This window comes from Morus notabilis, unplaced genomic scaffold (assembly GCF_000414095.1).
Source record: "Morus notabilis unplaced genomic scaffold, ASM41409v2 Scaffold296, whole genome shotgun sequence".
NCBI lineage: Eukaryota > Viridiplantae > Streptophyta > Magnoliopsida > Rosales > Moraceae > Morus > Morus notabilis.
The window spans coordinates 1-26,116 of NW_010366896.1; the positions used below are offsets into that span (position 1 = coordinate 1).

The 26,116-nt window shown below is 34.8% G+C and overlaps 2 protein-coding genes and 1 pseudogene across 3 annotated transcripts; 2 read left to right on the forward strand and 1 right to left on the reverse strand.

Annotated features, from left to right (window-relative positions):
- Positions 1-25: 25 nt before the first annotated feature.
- LOC21387241 (tuberculostearic acid methyltransferase UfaA1) lies at positions 26-1,230 on the forward strand. Its single transcript, XM_010111436.2, has 5 exons — positions 26-107; positions 212-348; positions 479-559; positions 669-774; positions 926-1,230. The coding sequence occupies exons 1-5, from the start codon at positions 45-47 to the stop codon at positions 995-997; spliced, it is 459 nt and encodes a 152-aa protein (XP_010109738.2). The 5' UTR covers positions 26-44; the 3' UTR covers positions 998-1,230.
- Positions 1,231-1,752: 522 nt separating this feature from the next.
- On the reverse strand, positions 1,753-5,305 carry LOC21387242 (heterogeneous nuclear ribonucleoprotein 1). Of its 2 annotated transcripts, XR_002903378.1 has the most exons (3): positions 4,877-5,305; positions 2,904-4,160; positions 1,753-2,353 (listed from the first exon to the last, which is right to left on the reverse strand). XR_002903378.1 is itself a non-coding variant. In XM_010111437.2 (2 exons), the coding sequence occupies exons 1-2, from the start codon at positions 5,096-5,098 to the stop codon at positions 3,030-3,032; spliced, it is 1,353 nt and encodes a 450-aa protein (XP_010109739.1). In that variant the 5' UTR covers positions 5,099-5,305; the 3' UTR covers positions 2,657-3,029. The 2 variants fall into 2 exon arrangements, 1 of the variants encoding a protein (XP_010109739.1); XM_010111437.2 differs by lacking the exon at positions 1,753-2,353 and having other exon boundaries at positions 2,657-4,160.
- A 9,016-nt stretch (positions 5,306-14,321) lies between these two features.
- LOC21387244 lies at positions 14,322-16,221 on the forward strand (annotated as a pseudogene).
- The last annotated feature ends 9,895 nt before the right edge of the window (positions 16,222-26,116 follow it).

The window sequence follows — 26,116 nt, forward strand, 5'->3', positions numbered from 1 at the left end:
TTTTTTTTTTCAGTGAGATGTTAGAAGCTGTTGGCCATGAGTTCATGGAAGACTTTTTCGGTAGCTGTGAATCCGCACTAGCAGAAAATGGCCTTCTTGTTCTCCAGGTAATCATTACATGCAACAAAAATAAATAAAAAATAAAATTGCATGCTTCTCTTTGGTAACACTTCTGCTCAAACGTAACATTTTTTTTTTTAATTTCTGTTAGTTCATATCAATCCCGGATGAAAGATATGACGAGTACAGACGAAGTTCAGATTTCATTAAGGAGTACATTTTTCCCGGTGGATGTCTACCTTCGTTAAGTAGAGTAACATCTGCCATGGCTGCTGCATCCAGGCTCTGGTATTGTTTTTTTTTTTTTTTTTTTTTTTTTTCCCTTCGTTTAAAGCATGGTTTTGTTGATTAAGTCTTGACTTTTTTTTTTTCCTTTTCACTTATTTCCTTTGTTTGCACAAAATTAATGGAACTGCAGTGTGGAACACATTGAAAACATTGGAATTCATTACCACCAAACTCTCAGGTGTTGGAGGAAGAATTTCTTGGAGAAGCAAAGGTTCGGAATTAACAACGTAAAATTGTACAAATATTTGTTTTAATCAACTTTCATGCTTAATGTTTGAGATGCTTTCAGCATTTAAGATTTTGATGTTTTTGTTTTTCAGTGAGATTCTTGCTCTTGGATTCAATGAAAAATTCATTAGGACATGGGAGTATTATTTTGATTATTGCGCGGCAGGTTTCAAGTCCCATACGCTCGGAAATTACCAGGTACAAAATCTTTCCAAAAACGTACCATTTTTCTTTAATCCACTTGTTCTTGCAAATGAAAAGATTTGCAAATCGGTAATTATTTCATGTAACTTCTATTAATCTTACCTAATTTAGGACTAACCCCTTTTAAATTCGTGTAAAATTGCAGATTGTGTTTTCACGTCCAGGCAATGTCGCAGCATTTCGCAATCCATACAAGAGCTTTCCTTCTGCTTGTTGACAAATAGATTTTATTTTGTTCAATTTTCCACCTTTCATTCTCCATGATGATCTTTCATTCTTTGTACGAGGAACCGAACATTGTTTGGTGTAAATCAGTCGTATGAATCCTTTGAAACGTTAAGCCTTTAACATTACTCTTTTTTTTTTTCTTTTTTTTTTGGGAAAAAGAAAAACAGAAAGAAAAATTGTGTAGATTGGGGAGAATGGAATCAACTTTTGAAACCAGATAAAAACAGGATAGCACAACAAATGATTTTCTGAAAACTGCTTTGAAAAATATTAAAGACCATTTAGAAGATATTTTGATTCTTGATTTTGACCTTTGAAATTCAAATTTTTTGTTAGAGAAAATACTGTAACAAAATTAATAATTTGAGTCTTTTAAGTATATGAAACAAAGAGTGTGCTAAGAAAAGATTAGCTTAGCACTTAACATTATAAATCAATTATTCAATATTGCTATTTGCTGGTGCAATGCAAGAATTTAAGCATTATAGTGGATCCTATATGGCAATGCTAATTCACCAAACAAGAATCACGTAGTAAAAAGCCTAGAGTTATTCTTTTGTTTGTCAATATATAAATCAATAAAAAAAAAAAAAAGTTCAAATTGAAAGGAATTGTTTGTGTTCCTCAAATGTTGTTCTTCAACTTGCAACACCTCACCCCACTTTAAGGTGAAAAAGCACCACCAACTTGTATTCCTTCCACCACATAAAAGAGGGCCAATGAAAGTTATTCTGACATCAGAAATGAAGAGAAGACTCCTAAACGAATGTATTGATTTCACATGGAAGTCATAAATTATTTCCCAAACAATGCAGAGTAAGAAACTAATTCAAGTACTTGAACTAATTTATCCTATTTCCTAAAAGACATGTAGCAATCGAGCAAATTAGAAGATCTACTGCTTCCTTCTGAAATTCATGAAAACTGTTTTCAACACCTTTTTTGTAGTCTAACACACATTAGGAATCTAACACATTAGGAATCATATGGAATGATACTCCTAGCAATCGAAAGACAGCCTTTACACAATAAAATCCAAAAGTGGACCAGCACTTTTACTACTCTATTACTCAACATACCGTAGGCTGTCACCTCACAATTTCCATTACGCGACCACAAAACCAAGTCATTGCAAAATTAGTGACTTGGGATGCCGAGGAATCTGCAAAGTTTCACAATGTTGGTCTGGCTGGAGAATTGTCTCAGTAAAAAGCATAATTTCAACTGAACAAACTCCTCAACTTCCATTCCATGCCGAACACCCCTCAAGTGAAGATGCACCCACTATGAAGCTCGTGTTCAGCCATGAGTGGACACTTCACTTAGAACTTGCGCACCTCTCCTCCTGTACAACACAAGGGCAAATACAGGGGGAAAATGATTATGCCATCGACAAAGTGTCAACTACCATTACCACTAGGCACTACGGCTACCTAAACGAAGTGATCTTCCCATAGCTCCATTGCTATCAGTAAAAACCTCCTACATCCCTGCTTTCCTACTTGCGATATGAAATCAATCAAAACTACAGAATTACTAAATTCCTAAATCATCTTATCCTTTTGAAAAACTGAAATGTATTCCTTTTTATAAGAAACAACACAACATATCAATTATTATATAAACTGAAAAACAATTAGAAGCGAGATGTCAACACTAGAATACTAATGTAATAAAGCAAACATAAATAAATAAGGTTATATAAGCTACTTTAGCTTAAACACTATGACGAAGGAGAAAAATGCCAGCTAGTAGACGTAATAAGCACACCAAATTAAAACTACACTCATTGCAAAATACTAAATAAGAGGAGCATCTGTAATGCCCTAAGACTATTATTTATTATAGACTAGCAAAATAGATGCTGCAAACTACTGGGATTCAAGCAATCCAACCAGTCCCAAAGAGAATCGACATCCAAATTGAGGCTGCTGCAGCTGGCAATGAGAAACCATTGTGACCCCATGCCGCCAATCCATCAGAGGAAGATCAAGGTTCAATTAAACTTCCAACCATTAAAATTACTGCTGTTGTGCTTGTCGGCCCTGAGCACTACCATACCCAGCACTGGCATAACTAACTTGCGCACCATTTGTTTGAGGAACGCCATAGTTTCCAGAAGCTTGTGACTGATCAGACCTCCATGCTGCATTTCCATATGTTCCATTTGCATCACCATAGCCACTTAAGTAGCCACTGCCACTTCCTTGTAGTTCACCTGGACCACTAACACTGTTTAGGATACTCCCAGAACGCCCACCAACAGCACCATACCCGGATGAATTCCCATAGGACCCATCACCACCATTATACCCACCATAACCATATCCTTGAGTTCCATACCCAGCAGCACTCGGAGATTGACCTGGGGGAGTAGAACCTGGGACCCCACTGCCTGCCCCAGCACCACTGCTTGTAACACCCCAGGGAGCGGTATTCCCATAGCCCATGGTGCCATACCCTGCAGGGGCCTGTGTGCTCCATGAATTTCGGCCACCTGGTGGACCACCCGCATAACCAGTATTAGGAGCATTAGGATTCCCATAGGCAGTACCAGTAGGGCCAGTGTAGCCAGTATTGGCACCCACATAACTGCCATAACCTATTCCATTATTTGAAGGACCGTATCCATATCCAGGTGCACCATAACCAGAAGAACCATAAGGTGGAAAACCACCAGTATTCTGAGGCTGCATGAACCTGTTGGAATCCATTCGACCATCATAAGTATTTTGGTTTCCACCAGATGTCCCATATCCCTGATAAGCCCCGCCACCCATTGTGCGGCCACCTCCACCAGGGTTGACATCTTTAGGAAGAGCCCGCTTTACTTCCACTTGCTTACCATTTAAATCATGAAATGTCTTGTGCAAAACCCTATCAACTGCATCTTCAGCATCGAAGGAAATAAATCCAAAGCCACGAGGTCGTCCTGTATTTTGGTCGTACATAACTACTACATCAGTTACACGCCCATAAGCTTCAAAATACTCCCGAAAACCTTCTTCAGTTAAAGTGGGAGGCAACCCTCCAACAAAAATCTTCTTGGTCCTGACATTCCCACCATCACCAGAGTTTCTCGCAGGGTAAGAGTTTCCGGCTCGCCCGGAGGTTTGCTGCTCCTCTCTTGATAAGGCCCTTTTAGCCTCAACCTGAAACATAAAACGCTAGCTATTAAAGAAGAAATGACAGCTTTTTCGAATCCAGGGATCAAATTCAACCAGTTAGCAGAAAGAACCCAAATTCAAGAAGGACAAAATATTTATAATTATAACTTCATATAATTAAGTGCTGAAAATATATATGTATACATGTGTGCATATATTTAAGCAATTGGTAATCTTTAGTAAGAAACCAAGGTCCACCATAGAAAAAAGGTAGCACTGGCAAGAAAATCCAATAATGACATGAATTCCGAACATAATTAACCTCGTACAGAGTACGGAAAGCCATTCAATAACAGAAAGCTATTAATAAACAATTACTTTCAAACAGAATACTAAGGGCTTGTTTGGGTAACACTAATTATGGAGATATAATTTACCACATATTGCAACCGAGTATCATTACACTTTTCAAAAACCAAAAAATAAAAAATAAAATAAAATTCACAAAAACAAGCCATAGAAAACCACAAAGCCCCTGAATTTCATTCAATCTCAACAAATTGGATTAAAAGAACAACAACAACATAATTCAATTAAGCAATATACGGCAAATTATGTCTGCGTAATTAGTGTCACCCAAACAATCCCTAGAAAACCAATAATCAACAATAAAGCCCCTGAATTTTAGTCAATCTCAACAAATTGGACAAAAGAAAACTAATAACAATCGAATAAAATCAAGAATTGAACGAATTTCTGACCGTTCGACCATCAATGGAGTGATTGTCCTGAAGAACCCTATCGAGAACGGAGGGATCTGTGAAGACGACGAAGCCGAAACCCCTGGGCCGACCGGTGAACTTTTCCCTCATAACGACGGTCTGCAAAACATCGCCATAGTTCTCGAAGTACTCCTTGAGCTTCTCCTCCGTCGTCTCCCACGAAATTCCGCCAATGAATAGCTTCCCCTGATCCGAATCCATCTCAATTCAATTCAATTCAATTCAACACCTTTCTCCTTCTCTATCTCTTTCTATAAATATATGTGTATATATGTATGCATATATATATCTGAGATTTGGACTTTTGGGGTTTCCAGAAGAAGAGAAGAGAACGAGAGAGGGTTTGTTTGTGGCCGACTCCAACTTGGGTTAGAGAGAGAGAGAGAGGTGTAAGTGAGAGGGGAATAACTACGACGTGTGCTTTGTGGGAATGATTTCTGATGCAGATAAGATGGACGGCTGAGATTTAGTTTGGTTTGCTTTGTTGTGATTGGTAGACTTGGCTGCTCGTCACGTGACACCCACGAGATAGTGACATTTTCAAATTTTCTCTTATTTTTTTATTAAAAAAAATTGTATCCAAAATTTGAAGGCAGAAGAGTTTGTTCAAATTATTACTATATACTAAAGGAAACCCGTTCTGTACTGTTCATCCACACAACTATATTTAGTTAGAGGATTCGTTCTCTGATTTGAATTATGGTTCATAGTTCATTACAGTATTTTCTCACAAAAAACACACGTAAATTGAAAATTGTTCTAATCTCATGGTTCTAATTCATGAACTAAACAGGCTACGTTTTTGCAATAGTATTCTCACGCTTTTGCCATTTTTCTTTCTGCTTCTCTCGTTTGTGGGTGGTGGACTTGTTGGTCTTTTTTATTTTCTTAAAGTGATATGACGATTCTGTCCCGTGGTCTTGGTTTTCTGTTTATTTCTGTCATGGGTGTTCTGTCTATTTATGCGGTGGTTTTCTGGTTTTCTGTCTATTCACTCGTGTTTCTGGCTATGTTTGGTTGGGGGAATGGAATGAAAAGGAAAAACCATTCCACCTAATTCCATTGTTTAGTTTCACGTAGGAAAGCCCATTCACTCATTTTGAGTGAATGGCCATTCACGTGGGGAGGCTGTGGAATGGCTTTTCCATTCAGCCCTGATTCATGTTTTCTCCAAAAACTCCCTAGCCCTAGCCCCATTTTGATAGGTCCCAGTCAAAGCTAATAGGATTATGGAAAATAGAATTCTACTTAGGGTGAGAATAACCACATAATTTAGTCTGAATGAGCTTGCCTTCTTATTGCCTTGAAAAGAGTTTAAATACAAGGGAAAATAACAACCTTTCCTAATTCTCAGATCACGTTTCTAAGAATATGGACACTAACGGCTAATAGCAATAGAGTAGCCACACTTATTTAAAAATGGAAATAACATCTTCTTAACCTATTCTAATGAAAATAATAACTTCTTGACCTATTCTTCAGCAAGCTGGTAACATGATTCCATAATTAGACCATGTCCTCCGGAACTTCTTCACTCCTTGCATGGCCCATTGTTCCTGGCCCATCCTTGACTACTTGCACGGCCCAAGCCCAATGGCACTTAATCATAATACTTTGGATTTCTTATGGGCATTCTCTGAGATCTTCTAGGATTATCAATACCCCCCTCTTTTACTGGAACCTTGTCCTCAAGGTTCAAGTTCAGGAATCTGTCTCGCACTTCCTGAAAGTTTTCCCATGTAGCATCTTCTGCAGGAAGTCTCTTCCACTTGACTAAGCTTTCTTCAATAAATTTGGACCCTTTTTTGACCCAACATGTGTCTAAAATAACTTCGGGTTCCATGATAAGATCACCATCTTTAGCAATAGGTGGCAACTCCATACTAGGCGCAATGGTTTCTCCTAACTTCTTCTTAAGTAATGAGACGTGAAAGACCGGGTGAATGCGAGACCCTTCCGGAAGTTTAAGCTTACAGGCCACCTTTCCAATCTTTTCTTCAATCTGATATGGCCTATAAAATCGGCTAGCGAGTTTTTGATAAGCTCGTTTAAACACGGATTGTGTAACGCCCTCCGGAATTAAACTTGTTTAATTATGATAATTGTGGTTTATTAGTGTGCCTAAATTGATTTTCTTAATTAATCATGAGCTTTTAAAATTTATTTTAGTATTTACAATTTCACCCCTATTTATTTTATTTATTTTTCCTAATTTTCTTTTCCTTCTATTTCTCCTTTTCCTTTTTCCTTTCCCTTCCTCACATTACTCTCCCTCTCTCTCTCTGTCTCGACACTCTCTCTCTCCTTACTCTCTCTCTACCTCGAGCTCTCTCTCTCTCTCTCTCCCTCTCCCGTTCATCTCCCCCTCTCTCTCTCAAAGTTTTCTTTCTCAAGGGCCGGATTTAAACCAAAAACAAAGGTTTCTAAGAGATTTTCAACATCAAAGCTTGGATCGAGGTAAAACTCTTTGAAACTTACTTTAGAATTTCGGATTTAGCTTTGTGGAACTCGTTTTAGTCGAGTTTGGTGATTTTTGGTTTAAATTTTTTTTAAATGGAATCCAAATGGGATTTGGTGAAACATTGATGAAAATTTGGGGCTTTTGATTCTTTGGACCTTATTTGTTGATTTGAAACTGGATCTATGCATTTCCCTTGAGAATATTTCGAAATCGGACCCAAACTTTTAGGTTTTGGCTTTGTTCCTCACGAATCGGCCATTGTTGGCCCTGGAATTTTTCCCCACCGGTTGACCGGTCCAGTCGACCGGTCACCCTTCCATAGGTCGACCGATCCGGTCGACCGGTCACCTCTCCATTGGCTGACCGCTGGAGTTACACTCCTCTATCACCGGTCGACCGGTTCCCACTGAAACTGACCCTAAACAGCCCAGAAAACCCTCTTTTGCCCCCGAAACTCGATGTGGGATTGACCTAACCTCATTTGAGAACTCAAAATGAGTGGATTAGCCACATGAATCCTTATTTTCCATTCGATTCTCCAGAATGAATCTCTATCTACAAAGAATCATGATTTGAATTAAGAATTGTTTATGAACATTGATTTTGAACTATGGCACACTAATATGATACAATTGCATCTAATTAAACGAGGATGTTTGATGAGAAAGGTCAAACTCTAAATTGTTTATTTTGATGGGAAAGTTAGTGGCACGATTGGAATTGGAGCCTCAAAGGCAAGCGGAGCTAGGGCTACGTGAAGATAGCCACAGGTTTGATATCCAACAGGTAGGATATTCTTGTCCATATCCTTTTTAGCCTCACTTTAAATGATTTTGGCCAATGAAAATGTTTTAGAACAAAACATGTTTAAAGAAAATGATTTTAAAGAAATAGCATGAGAATGCTATTAAGTTTTCCAATGATTTTGGAAATGAGATTTCAAAGCGTATCATTTCTTAAAATGAAATATTTTAAGGAATGATACAATGCATGGTGGCCTCAGAGATTGGGATGTGGGAATCGCATCATTGGGGGCAGGTCCCGAAACCCGTACGGATTCACTTCTTGTTTAGTGGAATTATGGCTCTGCCCTTTTCATTAGACAGACATTTTTACCGTTTCTTGTTTAGTGGTATGATGAGCTGCACACTTTCATTATACAGACATATTCTATTATGTGAGTATTTCTTTTTTTCAAAAAAAAAAAAAGAAATGATCGGTTCCGGGTGTATATCTTCGGACCGTGAGTACCTTTATTTTAAATGTTTTATAAAATTATATCCTACTGGGCCTTTCGCTCACTTTTCTTGTTTTCAAATGTATTAAACCCCTCCAGGCGACGCAAGGAGTAGTGCGGAGTAAGTAGCTACTACCGATGACGTGGACTTGACCGCAGGAAGCGAAGAGTTGTATCCCTCTTATCTTTTTTTTCAAGGCATGTATGAAATATTATATATTGTAAACTTAAATATTACTAGACTGTGGTTGATGTCATATTTACTCTTGTTTATGTTCATGTATGCTAAACACCTGTGGGAATTCCTAACATGATACCAGAGACGTGATTTTAGACTGGTTTGGTTGGGAATTCCACCACCGTTCTTGAAATTGAATTTCTCCTGAATAAAAGGGGCTCGTTTGGAAATACCTGGATGTTTTGGATTTGAAAGAAATTAAATTATTTTGCTAATCACTCTCTCTCAAATAGGTTTAAGTTTCTAAACGAGCATCCACGTCACTAACCCCGGTTTAGGGGCATGACAGATTGTTGGCGGTAAGAATGTAGTTTCAGAAACACCATTTCTCCCACTTGATATTCGATGTCCCGCCATTTAGAATCTACTTGTTGCTTCATTCTATTATTTGCTACATGCAAGTTTCCTTTGAGTTGCCTTAATATCTCGTCCCGAGAAGCCAAACTTTGATCCACTTCGTGTACGGAGCATAAGCCTTCATGATAATGTGGAATGGTGGGTGGTAGTCATCCATATAGAGCTTGAAAGGGAGTCATTCCCGTGGAGGCATGGTAGGCTGTATTATACCAGAATTCGGCCCATGGGAGGAAAAAATGCCACCGTCGAGGCTGTTGATAAGTAAAACACCAAAGATATTGTTCAATACATCGGTTTACCACTTCCGATTGTCCATCCGTTTGTGGATGGTAGGCGGAGCTCATCTTCAATTGTGTTTCAGACATCTTAAAGAACTCTTGCCAAAAATGACTTATGAACACTGGGTCACGATCACTTATGATGGACTAAGGCAGCCCATGTAGTTTGACAACCCCTTCAACAAATTTCTCAGCCACCACCTTTGCTGTATACGGATGAGAGAGAGCTAGGAAGTGAGCTGATTTGCTTAGTCGGTCAACAACAACAAAAATTGTATTTTTGCGATTTCAAGGTGGAAGGCCCTCGATGAAATACATTATGATGTCGTCCCAAACTTGACATGGAATCGGCAATGGTTGTAGAAGTCCAGCAGGAGATAAAGTTTCGGCTTTCATTCGCAAGAGGCAACATACTCTTTCACTACCCGGTGCATGGATGGCCAATAAAATTGTTGTGCTAACCTCTTGTATGTTTTTTGAGTACGCCAGAATGCCCCCCCATTGGAGAATCATGAAATTCCGCAATAGTTGTTTGATAATGCTAGAATTTGGAGGTACCACCACCCTGTTTTTGTAGTGAACCACTCTGTGACGCCAAGTGTAAGGAGTGTCTGGTTGTGCAGTTGCTAAGTTGCTGATTTTCTTCATGTAAGGATGGTCACGAGCTTCGGCCTTAATTGTATCCCATAATGGAGTTTGAGACACAAATAAAGCATCAAGACTAGGACTTCCCGACACTCTTGATAGTGCATCAGCTGCATTGTTCTCTCGGCCTGGTTTGTATGTGATCTCATAGTCATATCCAAGCAATTTAGCCACCCATTTTTGTTGCTTAGGGTTGCAATGCGCTGCTCCAACAAGTACTTGAGACTGCGCTGATCAGTGTGAATGTAAAAGTTCCTCCCGAGCAAGTAGGGCCTCCAAGTTTGGATGGCTTGAATGATTGCTAGCATTTCTTTGGCATATGTGGACCAAGAGCGTTTAGTAGTGCCCAGGGCTCGACTCATAAATGCGATTGGTCGCCCCTGCTGAGATAAAACCGCACCTATGCCGTCTCCTGAAGCATTTGATTCAATGATGAAGGGTTCATTAAAATTTGGCATGGCAAGTGTAGAAGTGGTGGTCATCGCCTTCTTGAGATCTTGAAAGGCATTTTCTGCTTCTTCGGGCCAGCCAAATTGTCCCTTTTTTAAGAGGTTGGTGAGAGGACGAGCGATGATGCCATAGTTGCGGACAAATTTTTGGTAGTAACCTGTAAGGCCTAAAAATCAATGCAACTCAAAGACATTAGTAGGCCTAGGCCAATTCAATATAGTTTTAATTTTCCCTTGGTCCACCTTAACTCCTTGTGGCATTACGATATGCCCCAGATACTCTAATTCTTGTTGCCCGAATGCACACTTACTAAGTTTAATGAAAAACTGATGATGCCTTAATATTTCAAAAGCCCTTCGAACATGTTCGAGATGCATAGTCCAATTAGGGCTATAGATCAATATGTCATCAAAGAAAACTCTCGAACAGTCCAATTAGGGCTATAGATCAATATGTCATCAAAGAAAACTAATACAAATTTGTGGAGATAAGGATGAAATATTGAATTCATGAGTGCTTGAAAAGTATATGGAGCATTACAGAGACCAAGGGGCATGACTAAATATTCATAATGACCATTGTGGGTACGAAATGCAATTTTATAAATGTCTGAGGAATGTACCCGTACCTGATGGTATCCTGCTCGTAAATCAAGTTTGGTGAAATAAGTAGCTTCATGGAGCTCATCGAGCATATCATCAACTGTAGGAATTGGAAATCTATCTTTGATAGTTACAGCATTAAGTGCTCTATAATCAGTGTAAAAACGCCATTAACCATCTTTCTTTTTTACTAACAAGACAGGAGATGAAAAAAGACTAGTACTAGATCTTATAAGCCACAATTTTAACGTGTCATAAACTTGTTTTTCAATTTCAGCTTTTCAAAAATAGGCATACCTGTATGGTCGCACATTAATGGGCTCGGTCCCTTCCTTCAAGTTCATGTGGTGATCTATTTCTCTTGTGGGCGGTAGTTGCGTTGGCTCTTGGAATAAATCTTCAAAATTTTCCAATAATTGTTTCATGTCTATATGGACATCCTGTGGTGTGGGCTCGGCAATGGTTTGAAGACATATTGCAAACAATGAGCCCCCTTGCCGCTTGTCCTTGGAGATAGTTTTCATTGTCACAGGTTGAATTGATTGTGAATCAATTCCTTGTAATCTATGATTTTGATTATTCCACTGAAATTCCATTGTCAATTGTTTCCAATTACATACCACCGTCCCCAATTATTCCAACCAATAGACACCTAACACCAAATCTAGCCCACTCAATGGTAAAGCATAAAGAGTGAGGAAAAAAGGAATACCTTGGAGCAACACTTGGACATCCTCAAATCTCCCTTGGCATCTTAACGGACCTCCATTTGCCACCTTAACATTGAAAGGTTTAGTGGGAACTACTGGCAACTGTAACAAATTGGCTACTTTTTCACTAATAAAATTGTGAGTGGATCCACTATCAATTAGAACAACTACTTCGTAGTGCCCAATTTTTACCATCACCCGCATGGTTCGGTAAGATGACCAACCCGAAAGTGCATGCAATGAGATTTCTGGTTGGAATTCCATTTGGTCTTTGGCCTCCTCCTCATTGGAAGTGTCAGTGTTGCCTTCTAATATGAAAAGTTACGGACCATGACACTTGTGACCCGGGGTAAATTTCTCGTCGCAATTAAAGCAAAGCCCTTGTGCCCTTTTTTTTTTTGCATCTCGTCCCAAGTGAGCCGCTTCATAGGTGAAAATGTTTTGGGTGTTGTCAGGGAAGGAGAGTCAGAAATTGATCGGTTAAAAGGTCGGGTGATTTTCCGTTGGCTTGTTAGTTGTTCATCTCTCATCCGTGCCAAGCTAATAACTTCCTTCAAAGACTTGGGTTTGAACATCCGAACGCCATCAGCGATCTCTATTTTGAGACCTCCCATAAATGTCCCCACCAATGCCTTCTGTGTCCACCCTTGTACTCGATTCCCCAGCCTTCCGAACTCTTTTTGGTAGTCATGTAAGGAGCCCACCTGCTTAACTCGAGACAAAGCTTCATCAAAGTCCTCACATTCGGTAGGACTGAATCTGGCCCACAACTCCTCTTGGAAGATTGCCCACGTTACTTCCTTGTCTTCTTCTCTATAGGCTCTTCATAACCATTGCCACCATTGATTAGCTTCTCCTTCAAGATGGAAAGAAGCCAACGACACCTTCTGTGTTTCGGCAGTGCTTTGGTATTCAAAGAATTGATCCACTCTTGTGAACCATTTAGTGGGATCATCTCCTAAAAATCTGGGAAAGTCCAATTTAGCTAACTTGGACGAGAACATTGGGCGTCCTCCTTCAGAATGCTCTCGGGGTTCTTCTCTATTAGTGCGGAAGCTCCCATTACGATCGTTGGGGTTGCTGTTTGAGGCTTCGTTGTTTGAGAGCAATACTTCAGATAGTTTGTCGATGGTGTCCTCCATTCGATGTAGCTTGTTAGCAATGCCGAGCTCCATTCGGCTCAAGTTATCTTGGAGTCCTTCGAGCCCAGCTTCTAAGTGTTCGATCCGCTCTTTGTTGGTGGCCATCATAAAGTAGCTATGATACCAATGATAGGTCCCAGTCAAAGCTAATAGGATTATGGAAAATAGAATTCTACTTAGGGTGAGAATAACCACAAAATTTAGTCTGAATAAGCTTGCCTTCTTATTGCCTTGAAAAGAGTTTAAATACAAGGGAAAATAACAACCTTTCCTAATTCTCAAATCACGTTTCTAAGAATATGGACACTAACGGCTAATAGCAACAGAGTAGCCACACTTATTTAAAAATGAAAATAACATCTTCATGACCTATTCTAATGAAAATAATAACTTCTTAACATATTCTTCAGCAAGCTGGTAACATGATTCCATAACTTAGACCATGTCCTCCGGAACTTCTTCACTCCTTGTATGGCCCATTGTTCTTGGCCCATCCTTGACTACTTGCACGGCCCAAGCCCAATGGCACTTAATCAAGAAAAATAGTAGAAAATAGGTCAATATGAAAAACTTAAGAAAGTATATAAGTTAATTTTTAGTTATAGAAATTAATAGGTCATAACTTGTCAAGTTATGGTTCATAACCAGATAAGTTATGGATAAACTTGTCAAGTTATGGTTCATAACCAGACAAATTATGGATAATTATGGACAATAATTTGTCAAGTTGTGGTTCATAACCAGACTAGTTTTGGACGAAAACAGTAATTTAACATATTTATTAACTTATGTAAACTATTAATCTATTAATTTTAATTCATCTCAAATTTTGACATATTTTTCTCTTTCTACCCTTAGTCAAAATACTTTGGATTTCTAACGGGAATTCTCTGAGATCTTCTTGGCTTATCACATTTCTTGCTCGACCACCGAGCTCCAGCCTTTGACCATCGACGCCATGGCTTCGAAGCTCCCGAACCAACTCCGAGCTCTCTACGCATCCACCACCCGTCACCGGCTTCTCTCTCCTCGATTCCCGAACCCTAACGAAGCTTTCCGAGACCTCCTTCTCGGTTCCAATGGCAGACTCTTCTCGGACGCCCCATCTCCTCCCCAAGTTTCTTTTTCTCCGTCAACTCCGATTCCTCCGCCTTCTGGTCCAAACACTTCGGCTCCGTCGTCGTTGAATCAGAAAGAGCTAGCTAGTAAGGAGTACAACTACAAGTGCAGAGCAGAGAGCAGAAGATTGGGCAGTTGACGACGTTGAGCAATTTGAATTTCTAATTTCTAATTTCTAATTTCTAATGGCTGAAGAATAGACGCGGCCCCCCGTCAGGCTTATGAATTTCGTATCGGAGGAGCAGGTGAATCTCATCTTTAATTTATCCTTTAATTCTCTAATTCAATTATTCATTCGTATGTTTCTTTCTTTCTATCTTATTCTTGAAGATGAAAACCCTAGAATTACATTTTTTTTTTGGGGGTTTGGAAACAGTTGGATGAAGCAAAGAGAAGGAGAGGCGAACGCGTCGAAGATGGCACTGCCCAAAGGGATAGACCCCTTTACGAGGTCTTCTATTGTATTCTCTCTATTATTACCATCCATTCCTATCTTCTTAATCTCATAAAAATTTAATGTAAATAAATACTGCAGATTTTAAAGGAAAATAAAGACAAGAAGGACGCTGAATTCCAAGCACAGTCAGTTCTTCTTCTTCTTTTTTTTTTGCTTTCCTTTCCTTTTTTTTTTTCTGGTGATTTAGGATAATCAAGTTTCAGACTTTTGTTGGAAAGTAGCATAAGAATGTCAGTTTGGGTAAAATACTCATCACTCTTTTTTTTTTAGGGATGTTGGAACGGTGAACAATGCTTAAAAATATGTTGTTTGCATCCATGTTTATGCTTATTATGTATGCTTTAGGGATGTAATAAACTTCTGCGGAGTGCAGCCTAAATGTGCTGATCATTATGTTTCATTTTTTTTTCCCCTTAAAGGAATCAATGTGGTGCTTGTGAATCATTTCACCTTATATCATGTCAAGTCATTAACTCATCACTCTTTTTTTTTTAGGGATGTTGGAACGGTGAACAATGCTTAAAAATATGTTGTTTGCATCCATGTTTATGCTTATTATGTATGCTTTAGGGATGTAATAAACTTCTGCGGAGTGCAGCCTAAATGTGCTGATCATTATGTTTCATTTTTTTTTCCCCTTAAAGGAATCAATGTGGTGCTTGTGAATCATTTCACCTTATATCATGTCAAGTCATTAATGTTTTGCTTTCCGGTTCAGGCAGCAGTAGCAGTACAGTCTATGATTGTACACGAGCTTAAGGAAACGCCTCCTGTTCCCGTAGTCCAGGTTGGTTTCTTATTTGTTTTGTTTATGTTAAGTTTGAATTTTCTCTAGGTGATTTTGCATTTACAAACCTGCAGAAACATCAAAGGTTGGTAATAGTTCATGAATGAAACAGGCTTTTAGTTGACGGATTTATAGTTGTAGTGACCTTAACGCCTATTCAGGTAGTCTTTCCTAATGGAATGTGTGCTCTTCTTGTTAGGCTCTTTGTGATAGGTGGGAGCTTTGGTCTTTAAATGCAACCTGTGCGTGAGGGAGAAAGAGGGAGAGTTCTGTTCTCGTCTTGTTTCTGGTGTTCGTCATTTGTAGGTGGTGGCAGCTAAATGCAATCTGTTTCTGCCTGCAGGAACAGAAGGTAGCTGGGAAGAAGAATCCTCCTGCTCGTCCCATAGGTATGATCATAAAAGTCAAGCCACAAGCAAAAAAAGCCAGGTTGGATCAGGGAGGTGTTGAAGATTCCTCAAAAACAAAGAAAACTGTCGATATCAATACACTTCTCATACTAGTCGATCTAGAGAGACGTTTGGTTCATAGATTAAAATCATGTGATTAGAGTCATTTTCGATTTACGTGTATTTTTTGTGAGAGAAAACACTATAACGAACCATGAACCATGATTCAAATCATGATTTGAATCCTCCAACCAAATATCTTCTAGTGATGTTGTTAAGACTGGTCTGGTTTCTTATAGTGGTGGAAGTGATGAAGATGATTAGATAGTTTTGTAATTGGTATCTTTAAGGAAACATTATTGGTTTTTTGAATGACTATGTTTCTTTTTTTATTGATATCAGGCTTTCTAAATAGACAAGGAAAAAGCGGGAAAGTTTACGGGCCTGTTTAGTTAGTTGATTCAAATTGATATGTAATTTTATGTGATAACTTTTTATTATAGTAAAAAAGGTAGATGTGACTGTTTCTGAGAGTTTTTTACTGTAGCAAAATTTGAATTCTAAACTCGAATCGGTGAAATGAATATTGTCATTTTTATTATTGACAGGGGTCAAAGTTATATTTTTTACAGAACATATCATGGTATATGCCAAAAGTTATTATATTTAAGCTTGTGATAATTTATTATTACATAAAAATATTAAATATTTTTTTTTACAATTGAAATATAGTTTTTAAATTACTATTTTTCAAATAAAAAGTTTTTTTCAATAATTAAATTATTTTTTTACTATTTTAATTAATTAAAATGTTAAATTATTTAGGATTATTAATTAAGGGTATTTTTATCAAAATATAATTTTTTTCATTCCATTCTGTTATCAACCAAACAGCATAATTCATATTCATGTATTGATTTTATAATTTCAATCAAACAAAAGAATCAGTTTATGATTTCAGCACATTTTAATTTTATTTTATTACTATTTTCATTACCATTCCTATTATCATTTTGTCGCTGCAACCAAACGCATCCTAACACTTTTTCTTCTTTGGTTTTGTTTTCGTTCGCCGTTTCTGTCTCTCTGCCTCGCTTTTTTTTTTTCTTTGCCTTCATCTCTTGATTTGGTTCTTCTCTTTGGCTCAATTTTGGTTTGGATGCTGGGGGTTTTCCTCTGTGTTGTTGGTGTGTGGGTCCTTTTGGTGGGCTTTGGGCAGGAGTTCACTTTTTCTTCTTTGGTTTTGTTTTCTTCCTCCGTTTTTGTCTCTCTCTCTCGGTCTTTTTTTTCTTTCATTTCCTCATTTCGTTCTTCTGTTTGGTTCGATTTTGGTTGGGATCCTGGGGGTTTTCCTTTGTGTTGTTGGTGTGTGGGTGCTTTTGGTGGGGTTTGGGCGGGAGTTTAGGGATTTTATTTTCTTTCTCCTTTGGGTTTTGCTGCTGTTTTTGTTTGTGATTATATACAATTTTCGTCCCTTTTTTATTTATGTTTCTTTTTTTGTGGTTTGTTTGATTGTTGTTCTTGGTTTCATTCTTTATGCATTATTAATTTGATTATATATTTTTGCTGTAATTTTGGTCAGTTATTTTTATTCAGTTACATTTATAGTTGGTATAAGAACTTTATTTATCATCTTCTTTAAAAAATTTGTTTTTGCAGGTGTTTTATCTACTTTCGTGGTTTTTCTTCTGTTGCATTTCACGATGCATGGGGATAATGTGAGATTTTTTCCCCTTTCATTTAGTGTGCTGATGATCTAAATTTTTTGGGTTGTCCTTTAATTTTTTAGGTTGATGACTTATTCTGATTTTGTTGCGGTCGTATTAAATAACTCAGAAATTTTTTCTTTCCGTATCTTCTGGACTAATTTTAGGGCAAAACTTTTTGCCTCTTTTTTCGTCCTTTTTTTCAGTCTTTCCCTTGCTTCTGCCTTTTTCTATTTTTTATGTTGTTAGTTTATCATCTTCTTTAAAGAATTTGTTTTTGCAGGTGCTTTATCTACTTTAGTGGCTTTTCTTCTACTCCATTTGACGCTGTGTATGGGTAATATCAGATTTTTTTCCTTTTGATTTATTGTGTTGATGATCTGGACTTTTTGGGTTGTCCTTTGATTTGTTAGGTTGATGACTTATTCTGATTTTGTTACTGACGTATTAAATAAATCAAAGATTTTTTCTTTTTGTATTTTCTGGAATATGTATTAGTGTCATGTTGTATTATCTACAAGTTTCACCAATTTTAGGGGAAAATTTTTCTCCTGTTTTTTTGTCCTTTTTTCAGTCTTTTCCTTGGTCTTGCTTTTTTGTATTTCTTACGTTGTTATTGGTAAAATTATTGTTAAAATTTCATCACTTTTATTACTTAATTAATAAATATTGATTTTCCAATTTTTTTCGAACCAATATGCATCAATACGTGTTATATTCTTATAGGTTGTTTACTATTCATGATAAGTTTTCTAGCTATTATTTATTAATGTTGTTGGTTGCATAGATTTATCATGTATATTTTCCTGCACCTGTTCTCCTCCCCGTTCCATTTCATCCTTTATCACTATCCATTTTCCCTCATTACTCCTCATTTACTGCTTCCCTTTTATACTTCTATGCCTTTGACTCTTTCTGCTTGATATTTTTTTATCCATGACCATTCACTTTTTCACTCCACAGTCCCTCATTTACTGCTGTTCACTCTTACTTTTCTATCCTTAACTAGCTGTATTCATTCTTGGTTGGTTGATATTTTACAGTTAGCATAGTTTTCACAGTGATCAAGGTACTGTTAATAATTTCTGCTCCCTTTTTTCTCATGTTATTAATGCTTGCTCCCATGTTATTAATATTTACCGTTGTCTTTTTTCATTGCTTTTATTATTATTCAATGGAATTGAAATGTTTATTTATGTTTTATCTTCCTGCCATGTTTTTAATATATGCCATTGTCTTTGTCCATTGCTTTTGTCGACCTATGGCTTTACTGTTTTATCATTATTCAATGGCATTCAAATATCTATTTGCATTTTATTCACTTTTTGGCACTATGTTTAAGTATGTTTTTAATTTAGATGTTTTAGTTTTACTTTCTTTTTCCCATTTCTGTTATTTTTTTCCCTATATTTTTTTCTCTGTCTCCTTTTTCTTTGTTCCTCTCTCTCTCATGGTGATGATAGGCAAAAATAAGTTTAGCACGTTGAATTTAATATGGTTTTTCAGGAATTGCTGTCAATACATCTTTTCGATTTCATTGTATTTTTTCTTACCCTTTCTAATCCAGAGTCTTTGATTGTTTTGTTGTTCCTATTTTGGTTCATTTTTATGTTCTTACTCCTCTTAAATCAGTATTAAATGTAAGAATTACTTATATGTCTATATATATATATATTACTTTCTCTTATGTTTTATTAAATACTGTTTTTTTTTTTTCACATCTTCTTTGTATTTATGATATTTTTTCACGATTTTCTGCTATTTACAATTTTTAATATTTTTACTCTTACTATTTGAATTAAAATTTGTTTTTTATAATATTATTACAATATAATAGTAAAAGAAACTCCATTTGAACTGTTTATCCATGTTTACTCTTTTGACAATAATGTTGTACCCTTTTTCTTCCTTTTCCTCTTCTTTTTTTGTTTGTAGGCGATGAACCTGTTGGTTTTTTAGATTCTCCTCATGTGTTTGGACGATTTTGTTTTTATTGCTGTTTACTCTTATTTTTCTATCCTTAACTAACTGTGTTTGTTCCTGCTTGGTTGATATTTTACGGTTAGCACAATTTTCACAGTGATCCAGGTATTGTTAATAACTTCTACTCCCTTTTTTTCATGTTATTAATGCTTGCTCCCATGTTATTAATATTTACCGTTGTCTTTTTTCATTGGTTTTATTATTATTCAATGAAATTCAAATGTTTATTTGTGTTTTATCTTCCTACTATGTTTTTAATATATACCATTGTCTTTCTTCATTGCTTTTGTCGACCTATGGCTTTTACTGTTTTATCATTATTCAATGGCATTTAAATATTTATTTGCATTTTATTCACTTTTTGGCATTATGTTTAAGTATGTTTTTAATTTAGATGTTTTAGTTTTACTTTTTTTTTCCCATTTCTCTTATTTTTTGCCCTATATTTTTTTTCTTTGTCTCCGTTTTTTTTCTTTCCTCTCTCCTTCATGGTGATGATAGGCAAAAATAACTTTAGCACGTTGAGTTCAATATGGTTTTTCAGGAATTGCTGCGAATACATCTTTTCGATTTTGTTGTATTTTTTCTTACCTTTTGTAATCCAGAGTTTTTGATTGTTTTGTTGTTCCTATTTTGATTCATTTCTATGTTCTTACTCTTCTTAAATCAGTATTAAATGTAAGGATTACTTATATCTATCTATATATATATATATATTACTTTCTTTTTTGTATTATTAAATACTATTTTTTCACATTTTCTTTGAATTTATGATATTCTCCCACGATTTTCTGTTATTAACAATTTCTAATATTTTACTCTTACTATTTGAATTAAAATTTATTTTCCTATAATATTATTACAATATAGTAGTAAAAGAAACTCCATCTGAATTATTTATCCATACTCAATTTACTATTTTGACAATAATATTGCACCCATTTTCTTCCGTTTCCTCTTCTTTTTTTGTTTGTAGGTGATGGACCTGTTGGTTTTTTAGATTCGCCGGATGTATTTGGACGATTTTGTTTAATGGTGTTAGTTTTTTCTCATATACTCTTTTTTGCTCACCTTTGTTTTCTTTGTTGCTACTTTTTATCTTGCCTTAATCTATATTTTTTACTTTATTTTTCTTTTGTATCTGTTCTGTATTTGCAAAAGGATTCTCATTTCTTCCATTTTTTCTTTATTTACTTGGTAGTTTTTGAGTAATTTCATATCTTACTCTGCTTCATTATTTTTTATGAAATATACATTATAATGCATATAATGAATCAAATATCTTATAAAGTATTGTACCTTCGTGGAGTTGCCTATAGTAGCCAAATCATAAAATAGTTATCACAACATAACTTCATTTGTTCATCACAGGTTGATGAAAAAATTAAAGAGTTGAACAATGATTGCCATATAAAAATACCATGATATTGACTCCTTATGAATCTTCTTTTGGCTACTACTTTGTTCGTTCTTTTTTTTTTTTCCTACTTTTTTCCTGCCATTTTCCTGTTTTTGTTGATTTCCATTGCTTTAGATATTAGCAGGGGCTTTTTTTTTATATGTCATCAGTTGCTATTACTAATACTAAATATATTAACCAACTATATTAATGTCAGTACTACTTATTTATGCTTCTTTATATTTTTTTTCCTATGTACTTGTGCTATTATATTATTACATAGTGTTACTGCCTAAGGTTAATTAAAATTTACTGTCATTAAGAAAAATGAGTGATATATTCTTATTTTATTCTTAACTTCATAAATAAATGATTTGTAGGTTTTTTCTCCTACGAAATTACAAAATTATAAAATACAGTTACCTTAGGTGTTAAATTTGCCAATATATGTGGACATATGCAGATGTTAGGTTTTTTCCTAACATAGCACAATGCATAATAAATAATTTAATTTATCTAATTTTTTGCCCCTTCTGTTTATTTCCTAAATGTTTCTGTGTGATAAACACAGATGGATAGGAGAAATATTCGAAAAAGATCATCACGACAAAGTCAATCAATACGCTGTGCCATTTCTTTAATAAGCCAAGATTCTACGAATACAACTAATAATCTTCAAAACCAGACAAATGAAGCTTTTCACGCTACGTCAACAGCACGATCACGATCTAAATTTGACACAATGCTCGGCCATTTTCAGTCTCAAGAAGAAGTTGCCGAATTATTGCCCTCAACATCCGACAATTACAATGAACATCGTAATTTCCTTACCTATATTAACCATTCTGTTTAAATAGCAATAGAATTGTTTGTAGGAACAATATTCATATTTTGTTAGTCAATTTTATTACCATTTTTCTTTTCCTTTCATAAGTGTTATTAATGCGTACATTGATCTCGGAGATTGTTCCTATATCTGTTGTCATTGTGGTGCTTTATTTTGGTTCAATGAGTGAACCAAAAACAGTAACCTCATTGAATATAATCTTTGTTGTAGAAATGGAAAAATAACATTGCCCTTAATTAAGAAAACACCTCCTATACTAGATAGATTACTTGATGGAGGTTCAATAAGTACACATTTCTGTAAAAACATTCGAATATATAATTCTATGTTTGCATTTACGTCATTTGGAGCTAATATAGAAATAAATACAAGAAACTCAAGTGGTCCATATATTTTTAAAATAAGTGGACAAGTACATCATCTTAAGGATCTTTACAATAATCCTCCAAAATTTACACAATTGTATATATATGACACATAAAATGAAATTAAAAATCGAACAACCTCATCATTTCAACACGATCATCAATCTGAAAATTTAATATAATTTATAACTGAAAACTTAATAAAAATGCTTGATGATACAAATGAACTAGTTAAATTCTTTTGAATGATAAGAGATCGATATCAACAATGTCATATCCCATCTATGAAATTAAAACTTATAGGACGAAGAAATACAGATAGCAATCAATATGAATTACCTACTTCAAATGATATAGGTGGTTTAATAGTTGGAGATATTGGTGAATATAAGCAAGGAAGAGACATTATAATTCAAGATAAAATAGATACTTTACAAAGAATTACAAAATTACATCCATGTTATACGGCCCTTCAATATCCTCTATTATTTCCATATGGAGAAGATGGTTACGGAACAGATCTAAGATATAATATAAACAATACAAGGAACAGCTCTACAGGAAAAAGAGTTTCTATGAGAGAATTTTATTGCTATCAATTACAAGAACGAGAAATACAAGGCAATACCCTTTTTCGGGTTGGCAGACTATTCCAACAATATATAGTTGATGCATATGCCTCTGTAGAGGAAGATCAACTAGACTACGTTAGGAAAAATCAAAAAAATTTAAGATCTGAGATTTATTAAGGAATTCAAGATGCGATTACCAAAGGAGATACAAATGCACGAGCAATAGGAAAAAGAATTATTCTTCCTTCCAGTCATACTGGAAGTCCAAGATATATGATTCAAAATTATCAAGATGCAATGACAATTTGCAGACACTATGGAAATCCAGATTTATTTATAACATTCACATGCAATCTGAAATGGCCTGAAATTATTAGAGCTTTAGCAAAAATACCTGGACAAAAAGTAGAAGACAGACCATATATCATGACAAGAATTTTCAAAATAAAATTAGATCATATTCTATATATTATTAAAAATAAAAAAAAATATTTGGAACAATTATAGCATGTTAGTTAATTCTTTTCAAATTTATTTCATCTTATGAATAGATAATACAAATAAATTATAATTTCTTACACAATAAAAATTATAACGAATTATTTTTTAATTTTGTAGATTTGCATGTCGTAGAGTTCCAGAAACGAGGTTTGTCACATTGTCATTTTCTCTTTTGGCTCCACAATGATGACAAAATGCGTGAATCATGGCAAATAGATAAATTCATTTCTGCAGAAATACCTAATCCTGATAACAATCCATTAGAATACAAGATTGTAGCCGGATTTATGATGCATGGACCATGTGGCATAATTAGGCCAAATTCTCCATGCATGAAAAATTCAGAATGTTCAAAAAAGTTTCCGAAACAATTCAAAAATGAAACAACAATCGAAGAAACTGGATTCGTTAATTATAGACGAAGAAATACATAATTTTATATTGAAAATGAATGTATTAAATTAGATAATAGGTTTGTTCACAATCGATGCTCATAAAGTATTTATTTAAATATTTGACAAAAGGATATATAGAATTAGAGTAATTATAGAAGACAATATATCTATAGAAAACACTGGAGAAACCACTTATAGAGAAATAGATGAAATAAAAAACTATATTAATTGTAGATATATAGCACCATACGAAGCAATATGGTGATTATATGAATTTCCAATACATCATAGAAATCATGTTGTTCAAAGATTATCAATACATTTACCAAGAATGTAAAATATAACATTTCACTCAAATCAACGCCAAAGTAATATAATAAGACAACCGGGTATTGATAAAACAAGTCTTACCGAATGGATGGAAACAAATAAACTTGATATCAACGCCAAAGAATTAAGTTAAACAAAATTCCCGACTAAATATGTTTGGAATAACAAATATAAATATTGGTCTCCAAGACAAATAGGATATGCAATTGGACGAACTTTCCATGTCCATCCAAGCTCTGGAGAATTAAAATATCTAAAACTATTATTAAATCATCAAAGAGAAAAAAATAAGTTATGAAGATCTTCAAACAGTCAACAATATAAAATATCCAACAAATCAAGCAACATGTTATGCATTGGGCTTATTAGGAGATGACAAGGAATGAGATGAATCAATATTAGAAGCTTTATTTACATCAACAGCACCTCAACTGCGATAGTTATTTATTATAATTTTATTATTTTGCAATGTAAGTGATCCAATAAAATTCCTTCAAAAACATTGGAAACTTATGACAGACAATATTTTGTACAAAATCAAGGCCTTATTCAATAACCCAAATTTATAAATACCCAACAATGAATTATATAATTTTGTATTATACGAATTAGAAAAATTATTAAATCTAAATTCATCAACTTTAACACATTTTAATCTACCCCTTCCTACTGGATCATTAATAGATGATTTAAATAAAAAACTCTTAAGAGAAGAACTTAATTATGACATAAATAAATTAAAAGAAAAAAATACTAGATTAATACAAAATTTAAATCAAGAACAACAATTTATTTACCAACAAATTTTAGAATCATTAAACCAAGGAAAAGACAACCTTTTCTTTATTTACGGTCACAGTGGAACTGGAAAAACATATCTGTGGAATGCAATTATTACAAAAATCAGATCAAACAATGAAATAATCCTTGTTGTTGCATCTTCCGGAATAGCATCATTATTATTACCTAAAGGAAGAACCGCACATTCAAGATTTAGAATACCACTATCAACAGACAAATTTTCCACCTATCACATTAAAAGGAACACAATTAGCAAAATTAATCAAAAAAACATCGCTTATATTATGGGATAAAGCACCGATGACAAATAAATATTGTTTTGAAGCATTAGACAAAACACTTCAAGATTTAAAAAATTATTTTGAACAACCATTTGGTGGAATGACAGTTGTATTAGGAGGTGATTTTTGACAAATTCTACCAATTATTCCTACAGGAACAAAAGAACACATAATAGATGCAACCATAAATAAGTCTTACCTATGGCCATATTTTCGAGTTTTAACATTAACAGAAAATATGAGATTAAAACACTATAACATCACAGAAGAAGAAAGAATAGAAATTGCAATATTTTCATATTGGATATTAAGCATTGGAAATGGAACTGTACAAGGAATAAAAGATCCAGAAAATGAAGATGCTACATGGATAAAAATACCAAACAAATACATATTACACTATCCATCAAATCCAATTGAAAAAATATCGACATTAATATATAACAATTTCAATAATTGCTTTAACAATATTGAATATTTAAAACATCGAGCAATAATAACTCTAAAAAATAAAACAGCTGACGATATTAACAATTACATACTATCCTTAGTTCTTGGAGAATTAAAATTTTATTATAGTTATGACACAATTGTATCCCCATCCGAAAATATAGATGAACTTAACCTATTATACCCTGAAGAATTCTTACACAGTCTAAATTTTAATGGAATACCACCACATCAATTAAATCTTAAAATAGGAATTCCAATAATGTTATTAAGAAATTTAAATCAATCTATTGGATTATGTAATGGTACAAGACTTATTATCACACAATTAACAAACAAAATTATAGAAGGACAGATTATAAACTCAAATAATATTGATGAAAAAGTTTATATCCCAAGAATAGAAATGAGTGTACATGAATTTAAATGGCCATTTACGTTAAAAAGACGACAATTTCTAGTAAAAATGTTACGCAATGACAATAAATAAAAGCCAAGGATAATCATTGGGTATAATTAGATTATATCTAGAACTGAAATTTTTACTCATGGATAATTATATGTTGCTTTATCAAGAACCACAAATCCTAAAGGATTACACATACTAATACACGATTCAATTAATAGATATCCAAATCATGTAAAAAATATTGTGTACAAAGAAATTCTACACAATATTATATAAATATATAAAATATTGCAAAAAAATACCAATAT